This window comes from Neomonachus schauinslandi, chromosome 2 (genome assembly GCF_002201575.2).
Source record: "Neomonachus schauinslandi chromosome 2, ASM220157v2, whole genome shotgun sequence".
In the NCBI taxonomy this organism is placed as follows: Eukaryota; Metazoa; Chordata; class Mammalia; order Carnivora; family Phocidae; genus Neomonachus; species Neomonachus schauinslandi.
The window spans coordinates 158,591,554-158,604,062 of record NC_058404.1 but is presented as its reverse complement, the minus strand read 5'-3'; the positions used below and the strand labels follow the sequence as shown (position 1 = coordinate 158,604,062).

The following is a 12,509-nucleotide window of genomic DNA, read 5'->3' as shown; positions in this document are numbered from 1 at the left end:
CTCAGGTCATGATCCTGGAGTCCCGGGATCGAGTCCCGCATCGGGCTCCTTGCTCGGCGGGGAGTCTGCTGCTCCCTCTGACCCTCCCCCCTCTCATGTGCTCTCTCTCTCATTCTCTCTGTCAAATAAATAAATAAAATCTTAAAAAAAAAAAAAAAAGTAAAAGGAATTCTTTTGAGGATCTTCTTGTGAAGCTGACAATAATGCTTTTGAAAAGAGAATAATGATCTCTGATTTTTCCTTTTGTCTGAATCTAGAGATTTTTTTTTTTAAGATTTTTAAAATTTATTTGACAGAAACAAAGCGAGAGAGGGAACACAAGTAGGGGGAGTGGGAGAGGGAGAAGCAGGCTCCTTGCTGAGCAGGGAGCCCAATGCTGGGCTCGATCTCAGGACCCTGGGATCATGACCTGAGCTGAAGGCAGACCCTTAACAACTGCACCACCCAGGCGCTCCTCCTTTTTTTTTTTTTTTTTTAAGATTTTATTTATTTGAGAGAGCGCACAAGTGGGGTGGAAGTGTAGAGGGAGAAGGAGAAGCAGACTCCCTGCTGAGCAGGGAGCCTGTCTTGAGGCTCAGTCCTAGGACTCTGGGATCATGACCTGAACTGAAATCAAGAGTTGGACGCTCAACTGAGCCACCCAGGCACCCAGAGATTCATTCTTAAAATGTGATACACCTCTATAAAGATTTTTATATTTAGGTGGATATTGAAGTGCTTTGGGATTAGGATAGTTTTTTTTTTAAAGCATTAATATATATTATATGAGCTTTATTACTACCTCAAATAGGACTTTTGCTTTTAGTGTACTGTATTAAGGGATATGGCTTGGTCTTTTGATTCCCTTAAATCTATACTGTGGATTCTGTCTAGGTGTCTAGGTGAAAGTGGGTGTTTGGAGAGAAACGGTAACACATTTAAGCCAGTAGCTGATCTCTTTTTTACGTAGCTGAGCAGGGAAGAGTTTGGTTGCTCCAGGCTTTCCTATAGCAGACAGACCCTGGGTTTTGAACCAGGAGTGTTCACAGCTTGAAGGCAGCAACAGCATGCTTCACTTGAGAGCAGGCAGGTCTAAGAGAAAGCCTAAGAACCAAAATTGGCTGTATTTTTTATGATTGAGAACTTTGGTAATACCATGTTTTTCTGCTAAGAGCCTTCTTCAGCTTTTCTGTGTTTTCTAGGGTAAAATTAAATTCTTCATGCTGTTTTAGGTCTCTCTACCTTTCCATGGTCCCATTCCCTTAACCTGGAATGTTTGTGCTCCTTGTGCCCCATTCCTCCTCAAAAATGAGCAATAGGGAAAAGGATTCTTATTACCTTTTTTTCAGGTAAATCTCACTTATTCTGCAAAACTTTTTATTTTTTTTTTTATTTTTTTAAAATATTTTATTTATTTATTTGAGAGAGAATGAGACACAGAGAGCATGAGAGGGAGGAGGGTCAGAGGGAGAAGCAGACTCCCTGCCGAGCAGGGAGCCCGATGCGGGACTCAATCCAGTGACTCCAGGATCATGACCTGAGCCGAAGGCAGTCGCTTAACCAACTGAGCCACCCAGGCGCCCTTTTTTTTTTTTTTTAAAGATTTTATTGATTTGACAGAGAGAGACAGTAAGAGAGGGAACACAAGCAAGGGGAGTGGGAGAGGGAGAAGCAGGTTTCCCGCTGAGCAGAGAGCCCGATGTGGGGCTTGATCCCAGGACCCTGGGATCATGACCTGAGCTGAAGGCAGACCCTTAACTGACTGAGCCACCCAGGCACCCCTGCAAAACTTCTCTTAACTCTCATCTCCTTCAGGATACCTTATCTGAACAACCCCCCTCCTGCCAGTTTAATTAGATCACAACTTGGCAAAGATTTTCTGGAAAGGCCCAGATACTAAATTAGGCTTTGTTTACATATACTCTCTGTTGTGTATTCACCTCTGCTGTTGTAGTGAAAAGCAGCCATAGGCAGTGTATAAACCAATAAAACAATGTATTTACAAAAATATATGGCAAGTGAGAGTAGATTTGGCCTTTGACTCCCTGATTTAGATCTCTATGACTGTATATAGTGTATATTTTACTTAAATGTTTTTGACAGAATGCTTGTCCCAGATAGTACCTATTGACTTATTTGCCTTCCTCACTCACCACACCATTAGCTCCCCAGGGGCAGGGTACATGTATTAATATGACTTTGTATTTTCAGCTGTGAGCATGGTACCTGACATATAGTAGACATTGTTTATTAAACATAGAAACTAACCCTGTGTCCTTGGACTAGGCACTTTAATATCCTGTTAGTGATTTTGGGAGCCTCTAAGTAAGTGGGAGAATTGTGTATATTTTCCTGAAGGAGTCTGGCACTTTTTCTTTTCCTTCATATTTTCTAACTACCAGAGGTCCTCATTTTACCCATTTCTGACTTTAGCCTTCTGTTGGACCTGTTAGGCTGTTCTGTCAATAGTCCTCTCTGGACCTACTAAAGTATACCTGTTTCCTTTGGGGCTTTGAGGAGACACAGCTCACAATTTATGTTGTCCTGTTAAGACAACGAAACTATTTTATTAGGAATTCTCTAAGGATTCAAGGCAATGCATTTGAAAGCAACGTCTTTTCTAGGAATGGATAGTACCACTGATGGTGTTTCTGCTCAAAGACATAGTGTTTCTCCTCAGATTGTTTTTTAAGGACAGGAAGTGAGCTAAAGGTATAGAACATTTATATAATGGCTTTCGACTTAATAATTTTGGAGACCTTGATGTTTTTGATCAAGCTTTTATGATTTACTCTTATTTTTAAACCCAGTAATCTAAATCTTTTCCTTTCTTAAATAAACCCAATCTTTAATAAAAGTACCAAGGTGTGATTTTACTCTCTTAAAGTACTTTTGTTGGAGAAATACCAATCTGTTTTTCCATTTCCTAACTCATTGTCAATTCATTTCTCTAGTTGACTTCCAAGGTTATATATTAGATCTAGATAGTTCATTGGAAATTCTTATTTCCTTTTTGACTTATTTCTTTGTAAATAGGTACTTCAAATTCTACAGTGCTTTTAGTAATTATTCTGTTTTTTATTGTAAATTTCCTTTTTTTTTTTTTTTTTTTTTAAAGCTGTACACCCCACGGGCGCCTGGGTGGCTCAGTTGGTTACGCAACTGCCTTCAGCTCAGGTCGTGATCCTGGAGTCCCGGGATCGAGTCCCACATCGGGCTCCCCGCTCAGCAGGGAGTCTGCTTCTCCCTCTGACCCTCCCCCATCTCATGCTCTCTCTCTCTCTCATTCTCTCTCTCAAATAAATAAATAAAATCTTTAAAAAAAAAAAAAAAAAAAAGCTGTACACCCCACATGGGGCTTGAACTCATGACCCCGAGATCAAGAGCTGCATGCTCTTCTGACTGAGCCAGCCAGGTGCCCCTGCCCAAAATATATTTTTATATTTTCTGGGAATATATTTTCTAGTTCTGCTCAGTAGAAATATCACATGAGAGATACATATGTAATTTAAATTTTTCTAGTAGCCTTGTTAAAAAAATTAGAAACATGAAAGTAATTTTATTTTATTTATTTATTTATTTTTAAGATTTTTATTTATTTATTGAGAGAGAGAGAGAGAATGATAGAGAGCATGAGAAGGAGGAGGGTCAGAGGGAGAAGCAGACTCCCTGCTGAGCAAGGAGCCCGATGCGGGACTCGATCCTGGGACTCCAGGATCATGACCTGAGCTGAAGGCAGTCGCTTAACCAACTGAGTGAGCTACCCAGGCGCCCCCATGAAAGTAATTTTAATGATATATCTTACTTGACCTGATATATCCAAAATATTACAATTTCAACATCTACTCAGTATGAAGGATTATTTATGAGAAATTTTACATTCTTTATTTTTGTGTGGTACTTTTTTTTTATTATTATAGTTAACATTCAGTATTACATTAGTTTCGGGTGTACAACAGTGTATGACAACTCTATACATTATGCTGTGCTCACCACAAATGTAGCTACCATCTGTCACCATACACGCTATTATAATGCCATTGACTATATTCCCTGCACTGTACCATTTATCCCTGTGACTTAATCATTCCATAACTGGAAGCCTGTACCTCTTATTTCCCTTTACCCTTTCCTGCCCATCCCCCCAGCTCCCTCACCTCTGGCAACCACCAATTTGTTCTCTGTCTTTATGGGTCTGTTTCTGCTTTGTTTATGTGGTATTGCCTTTGAAATCCACTTTGTAGTTTGTACGTGTTGTACACTGCAGCCTATCTCAGTTCAGAATGAATGGCCACATTTCAAGTGTTAATAGTGACGTGTAGCTAGTGACTGCTGTATTGGACAGATAGACTATAATCCATTTGTTGGATAGGTAAGTGTCAGAAGTTGGGCTTATTACTGAGAAAGTATGATCAATGCAAAGTGATATAGGGTTGGTTACTGAAAGGTTGCAAAGTGAAGTCTATGTTATTATCAAAGAGGCAAAATAAGGTGTTATATACTAGTGTTTGTGATGCCAAAAATATATTTTCTTCATTTTACTTTATCTGGCATGACATTGCCAGATATTATTCAGCTTTATAATTATCAGGGTTAAATATTTGTTCTTTAAAAATTTTAAATTATACCTAGGTTTTTAGTATATTGAACAATGATAAACTAAGAAACATTTGTCCATTTTATTTGATAATTGTTTGCTCTAGAAATTTATTAGGAATTTTATTGTATTTTTAGCTAAGTCGTAATGATACAGAGAAAATAAATTCATGAGACTGACTGTTTTGTCTTTTTACTTATAGGTTTCTATGATTAGAGATATTCGAGAGAGGGAGATTCGGATCTATACAGATGCAGGCCGTATTTGTAGGCCACTTCTGATTGTAGAAAAACAAAAGCTACTTTTGAAGAAGAGACATATTGATCAATTGAAAGAGAGAGAATATAACAACTACAGGTAAGAACATGCAGTCAGAAAAAAATTGAGATATAATTCACATGCCATAAAATTAACCATTTTAAAATATTACAGTTCAGTGGTTTTTAGTCTATTCATAAGATTGTAAAAAAAAAAAAAAAGATTGTGCATCTGTCACCACTACCTAATTCCAGAACATTCTTACTGCCCCCAAAAAGAAACTATTAGCAGTCACATTTGTTTTTCTTGATTTTTGTCATCAAGTAAGGGACTTGTAGGGTTTTGTTTAAGAATAAAAGTCTTTGTGACCTGTTAAAGTCTAATAATAAGAAATAACATATAATGTAAATTATGTATATGTAACATGGATAATATAATAGTAAGTAAAAAACTTAATAAAAAGATGAACCTGCTTTAAAACTTATTTTTAATAGTTGAATGTATATGTTTTATTGTAAAAAAATTTCAAACAACATATATAATGAAAAATATATAAAAGCCCCCAATTCATATTTTCCTCTTAAAAAGTAAGTAACCCATACCCATATATTCACAAATAATTCCCTTTATTTATTTATTTAAAAAGATTTTAATTAATCTCTACACTAGTGTGGAGCTTGAACTCAAAATCCCAAGATAAGAGTCGTATGGTCCACTGACCGAGCCAGCCAGGCACCCCCAAATAGTTCCCTCTAGGACAAAGCAAGACAAACTAATAGTAATATTTATAGGACCACACTTCATGTGTATTGTTTAGTAATTTGCATTTTTTTTTCCACTATTAATAATAATATACCTGTTTTGGAACTTTTTCTGTATCTGTACATGTAGATATGGGAATACTCTTTGTTAAGTAGTAAGCTTAGTTAAAATACTTCAGTAAATAAGGAAATAAAGTGAATTCTTCTCTTTTAGTTGGCAGGATCTTGTGGCCAGTGGGGTAGTAGAATACATTGATACTCTGGAAGAAGAAACAGTGATGCTCGCAATGACTCCAGATGATTTACAGGAGAAAGAAGTAGCTTATTGTTCCACATATACACACTGCGAGATTCATCCGTCAATGATTCTTGGTGTCTGTGCATCTATTATTCCCTTTCCTGATCATAACCAGGTTGGTAGCAGTTTTTAACTTCTGGTTTGTGAGGAATTGGGGGAAGTAGATAAAAACTAGATTGATCTGTAGTTTTTCCTAAAGAAAAGCATGCTGATGAAAGGACTATGAAATCTGCATTAAATATACTTACTTTTTGTTTCACTGTTAGGAGCCAGAGTTGATTATTCCAAATGGTTATCACTTACCTTTCAGAAAAAAAGCATAACCTTTTCCAACCATATTCCCGATTTACATAGTACCCTGAAGTTTGTTCCTTTAGAAGTAATTAAATTTTCATTGATTCTGCTTTTCATTTCTACTTTAGTCCCCTAGAAACACATATCAGTCTGCTATGGGTAAGCAGGCTATGGGAGTTTATATCACCAACTTCCATGTTCGTATGGATACATTGGCCCATGTTCTGTATTATCCTCAAAAACCACTTGTGACTACGCGGTCTATGGAATATCTACGATTTAGAGAGCTGCCAGCAGGTATGTTCAGTTTTGCTCTTCAGTTTTTAAGATCCTGTCTTAAAAGTGCTTAAGGCACTTTTCTGGGTGCTTGGGAGGGTTAATAAAATACATATGACACAGCATCTATTCTCTCAGAATTTATATTGTGGGAAACAACACAATAAAGAGATAGATACGTGGAAAGTGTTATGATGAAGTACAGGAAATGATTGATTCCTACTGGAAATCTAGAGCCAGTTTCACAGGGGCGGTGGCGCTGTAGACTAGCATAAAGTTGATGAAAGGGCGTTTGAATTTGAGAGATCGGTTGAGGAAGGGTTTAGATGCATGAATGTATGAGATAGGGGAATAGCAGTAGCCATGGCACTTTAGTATGACTGGAGTGTAAGTGCACTAGTCTCTCATAGTGTGGAGAGAGCAGGTTGAATTTTGAGAATGAAGACTCATCCAGCCTTTTGGAGCAAGGAAGTAATACAAATAGAAATTTATTTTAGGAATATCATTCTAGCAGTTGATGCAGATTACAGTCAGGTATGGTATTGGAAGGGGATAATTTAGAGGTTTTTGCTGTGGTCTAAATAAGAATTGGTAAGGTCCTTAAGAAATGAAGAGTAGAGGATGAGTGCCTGTTGGAATACCCTTGATGGGACTTGATTAATTGGATGTGGAGTGATGGAGGGAAGATAGGAATTGGAAATATTGTTGGCGTTCATGGCTTGGGTGATCAAGAAGAGAGTGATACTCTTAATAAGATTGGGAGCACATTAGAAGGAAGAGGTTTTAGAGGTAAGATAATAAATTCAGTTTTCAGCATGTTGATTTTGAATTGCTGCCCTAAGAAATTTTTTTTTTAAGATTATTTATTTATTTGTGAGAGAGCCAGAGTGTGTGCACATGAGCAGGAGGGAGGGGCAGAAGCAGAGGGAGAAGAAGAAGCACACTCCCCACTGAGCAGGGGCGGGGCTGGATTCCAGGACCTGAAATCATGACCTGAGCTGAAGGCAGACACTTAACCAACTGAGTCACCCAGGCGCCCCAGAAAAGATTTTCTTTCTTTTTTTTTTTTTAAGATTTTTTTTTTATCTGAGAGAATGAGCAGGGAGAGGAGCAGAGGGAGAAGGAGAAGCAGACTCCCTGCTGAGCAGGGAGCCCCATGCAGGGCTTGATCCCAGGACCCTGGGATCATGACCTGAGCTGAAGGCAGATGCTTAACTGACTGAGCCACCCAGGTGCCCCCAGAAAAGATTTTCTAATAGTTGTAAATGTGGTTTGGAAGAAGGTCAAATCTAGAGCTGCGAAGTTATTGATATATTAGTGATAAGTTTGGAGTACCATGAAATTGTTGAGGGAAATTCAAAGTGAGAATAAACCCAGAAACAGAACTTTAGGCACCAGGAAAAGAAATGAGAAGAGATTTGAGATACAACTGATTAGGAGAATCAGGAATTTGCAGGAGGAGATTCTTAAGGAGACTGGACAACAGGTAAAATGGTGCAGAGAAATCTAAAGGGTAGGGAAGCGTTGAATGTTAAAGGAGGCAGCATAGTTCTTTGGCATAACTGTTTTCTTACCTTATTATTAATAGGATTTTGGCTTTAACTGTGCGTAATGTTATTTATTTAGTAGAATTTGCTTTGTAAATAGTAGCCTTAAATTATTAACTGTACTAGGGGATCTAACATTTTGATGGCAAATTCTCATAGGTTAGAATGATTTATTTTCATAGTCCTCCACAAGGGGTTACTCTTGTCTAGGAAAACACGGTCTGTTAGGTTGCCTACAATATGCTCCTGTCTTTGGAGGATGCTCGCACTGTTGTGTTTTCTTCAACATTTAGCTAATAGTTTCTTTATGGCTAGAGGAAAAAAAGAAATACAGGTAAAGGATTAGATTTGAAATAAAATGTTCTTCTGATACTGGAAAAAGTGTGTGCAGTCATGGCTGGTAGGGACTACACATGCTTTTCAGTTCTGTTACGGCTTCATGCCTTAATCACATTATCTATTCTAAAAACTGTATTTTGAGATAATTTCAAACTGATAGAAAAGTTGTGAGATTAGTACAAAGAACTTCTGTATACTCTTCATCCAGATTTCCTATTTCACATTTTACCACATTTGCCTTATTCTTTCCCTTTCTCTTCCTGAACCATTGGAGAGTAAGTTGTAGACGTGAAGCCACATCACTTTTTAATTCTTCGTGAATGTTTCCTAAAAACAAGGACAGTCTCCACAGTACCACAGTCAGAATCAGGAGGTTAACATTGATATCCATCTAGTGAGCAATCCTTAGTTCAAATTTTGCCAGTTGTCCTGATAATGTCCTTTATGGGTCTAGGATCTAATCCAGGATTGTGCATTGCATTTAGTTGCATGTCTCTTTAGTCTCCTCAGGGTGGAACAGTTCTTTAATTTTTCCTTGTCTCTTATGACCTTGATGTTTTTGAAGCATTTAGGCAAGTTATACTTTGTACATTGTCTCTCAGTTTGCCTTTGACTGTTTCCCCATGATTGTATTCAGGTTATGAATTTTTGGCAGGACTAGCAAAGAAGTGTGCTGTTTTATCATTGCATCATACCAGGAGGCACATGCTGTCTATATGTCCCATTAATAGTGACTTTTATCATGTGATTAAGATGGTGTCTGTCAGATTTTTCCATTTTTTGTTAATTATAAGTATTTTGTAAGTCATAGTAAATAAGTCACAGTAAATAAGTCTTTTGTGAAGAGATACTTGAGACGATATAAATATTCTGTTCCTTGTCAGCCACTAGTTTAGCATGATGATTGTTGCCAAATGATGATTTTTCTAATTCCATCATTCCTTCCATTTTGATACTAAAATTTTCCCAGATTTTCCAGTGGGAACAGCTTCAAGATGACTCCTGATAGGTCCTTCATCCTTCTTTACATACTTGTATTTTGTGCTTTCCTTAAACCTGGACTCAGCCATTTCTCCTTTCAGTGAGGATAGTATTTGGAAACCAAAGTGTGGGTGCTAAGTGTGCTTCTTGCTATTAGAATATCATCATTTCTAGGCCCTCTCAGCTGATAACCTACGAAAACCATGTATGCACAAACTGCCCCCCCCCCGCCACTTTGTCTATTTTTATGACTACATTTCAAAGAAACATGAATTCACACTAGTATCTCCTATCTCAGTCCAACACCGGAGTGTTTATTTTAGAACTCCGTTTTCTGATAAGGAGAAATCTGGTTCCCACTGGCCTCAGTTTCTTTACTTATTTGCTCACTCTGTTGATGTAACCAATCTCCTGACCTCCTGGCTGAATTATTGGCCCTGGCCTTGTCTTATATGCCAGCTACATTGGCCAAATTCTGAGCCCTGACCGAGGGGTTGGGGCTAATCAAGTTATCTTAAGGAATGTCTTTTTGATGAGTATCATTCCTGTTTCTGTAGTGTACTGTTACCTTGGTTGACATCATCTGGGAGCAAAAATCCTTGTGACAGAATCTCATCTTGACTTAAAGTATGTCTAGAGCTTTAGAGCCTCCTCGGTGCTGAGCTGAGGTTTGAAGTGGGTGAGAACAAAGTGGCAGGAAGGGTGTGAACCTGTCTTAACAGGTGGGTTGTAATCCTAGATTTTACATTTTTATAGTCCTTTAGCTCACAGATATTTTTTTTTTAAGATTTATTTATTTTAGAGAGTGAGTGAAGGGGGGCAGAGGGAGAGAGAATCCTGAAGCAGACTCCTTGCTGAGTGCGGAGCCAGACTTGGGGCTCGATCCCAGGACCCTGACATCTTGACCTGAGCTGAAATCAAGAGTCAGCTGCTCAATCGACTGAGCCACCCAAGAGCCCCTTAGCTCACAGATATTTTTATCGAAGTTACTAATATTTATTGAGCATTGAGTTTGTGTGAAACACCATCCAGGTGCTTTACACATGTTATTTCTAAGGATCATAAAAGCATTTTGGTATTTTTTCAATTGCAAAATGAAAATAATAGTAGTACCTACCTCATAAAGCTTTTGTGATGATTAAATGGTTAAATCCGCTTAAAACTCATGGCTTAGTGCCTGGTAGTTAATAAGGGAGGAGTAAATGTTAACTGATTAGAAATAGCGGTGGTGGTATCATCTCTGTTTTACAACTGTGGAGACAGGATTCGAAAGGTTAAGTTATTTGCCCAAAGTTACACAACTTAAGAAATAGAAGTCCAGAATTTAGACTCTGGCCTGTGTTTTTCCTTTTTGACCAAATGTAGACCTTTTCCTCCCATCTCTCTCTCTTGTGCCTTTTCTATTACATTGCATCTTGATTTGGGGCTTTTAAGAAAAAACTATAAGAAGCATAATTAAGAAGTTAACTATTTTTAGCTAAATTTAGCTGATCTTTTAGTCTTGCCCAGATACCTTGGATAAAGGTTCTGGGAAGGAAGGGGCTGCCTCCTGGGCTCTAGTTGATGTAGCATATGTGGGTGATCCAGGAATTGTCACAGAAGAGACAGGAAAGCCTCACAAGGCCAAGACAGTTGAGCACCTATAGGCTGCATCACCTGGAAAAAGGTGCGGGGCATGGGTGGTGCTCCACCAAAATGTGAGGACGTGCTGGGGAAGTCTTGCCTGTTTAATGTATCACAGATGTGATATATGCCCTACTACTGGCTTCCTTAGTAGTAGGATCATATCACATCTCCCAAGACCCTGAGATTTCTGCAAATTCTTCACTTTTCAGAGCCTCCCCTGCCTTTAGGAACCTGCATCTTTATGTATTTTCCTTGCATTATGCTGCTTGATCATTTGTGAAACTTAAAATTCTTCTAGTTCTCCCAAAGAATCCACACAAAAGCATGGTGACCAATGTGGATGCTACTAAAGCTTTCATAGAGGAAATCATTTAGATTTCAGGAGGAGCTTTCATTGCACACCTGAGGAGTGACTATGTATTTGACTTTTCTGATTCTCTGAAGGCCTTGCCTGCTACTAGGGTTTTATCCAGTGTCCACTTCCCTGACATTGCCCTTTCCTTGGAGAATTTCACACTCCTTTTCCTCCCCAAGCAGAGCATTTTAGCTTCAAATTTAAATATACAAACCCAGCAAGGTGCTCAGAAGAACAAATGCCCTCTTGTTAGTATGATTCTTCTTTTGTAGAGAGCAGTCAAGGTTATATTTAGAACAAGTATTTAGTGTTATTTTTTAAAAGGGCTTGCAGCCACAAACTCCTACATGGTTAGGCATGATTGGTGAGTTAAAGAGAGGTTTGCCTTTCCATTGGGGTTAGCTCTGTTCAGCTTCAGCTATGGTTGTGATGTGTATAAGTGGGCCCAGTGATGCCAGATCTGATTTTGTAAGAAAAGTTTGAATTCTAAGCTTTTGTGTAGATTTACTTTTTAAAGTGTTAGAAATGAATTCAAGTTAAAAACAAAACTCTGGGGGCACCTGGGTGGCTCAGTTGGAGGAGCGTGCAACTCTTGATCCTGGGGTTGTGAGTTTGAGTCCCCTGTTGGGTATAGATACTACTTAAATATTAAAAAAAAAAAAAAAAAAGTATGGCAAGATTGAAACCATAGAAGTTATGGAAGACAGGAAGACATGAAAAAGGAGAGGATTTGCTTTTGTAACTTTTTGTTTTTTTATTTATTTTTTTCTCCATGTTTGTTTGTTTATTTTTAATTTTATTGTTATGTTAATCACCATACATTACATCATTAGTTTTTGATGTAGTATTCCATGATTCATTGTTTGCGTATAACACCCAGTGCTCCATGCAGAGCGTGCCCTCTTTAATACCCATCACCAGGCTAACCATCCTTTCACCCCCCTCCCCTCTAGAACCCTCAGTTTGTTTCTCAGAGTCCATAGTCTCTCATGGTTCATCTCCCCCTCCGATTTCCTCCCTCCTGCTATCTTCTTCTTCTTCTTCTTTTTTTTTTTTTTTTTAACATATATTGTATTATTTGTTTCAGAGGTACAGATCTGTGATTCAACAGTCCTGCACAATTCACAGTGCTCACCATAGCACATACACTCCTCAGTGTGTATCACCCAGACACCCCATCCCTCCCCCCCCCCCCCCC

General features: G+C 38.4%; 1 protein-coding gene across 2 annotated transcripts in view; it reads left to right on the top strand.

Annotated features, from left to right (window-relative positions):
- POLR2B (RNA polymerase II subunit B) overlaps positions 1-12,509 on the top strand; it is a 47,372-nt gene that overhangs the window by 24,882 nt on the left and 9,981 nt on the right. For both annotated transcript variants that reach the window (XM_021701671.2, XM_021701672.2), the window contains 3 exons: positions 4,779-4,933; positions 5,810-6,008; positions 6,316-6,484. In XM_021701671.2, coding sequence (XP_021557346.1) covers positions 4,779-4,933; positions 5,810-6,008; positions 6,316-6,484 — 523 coding nt within the window. The remainder of the gene's footprint in view (positions 1-4,778; positions 4,934-5,809; positions 6,009-6,315; positions 6,485-12,509) is intronic.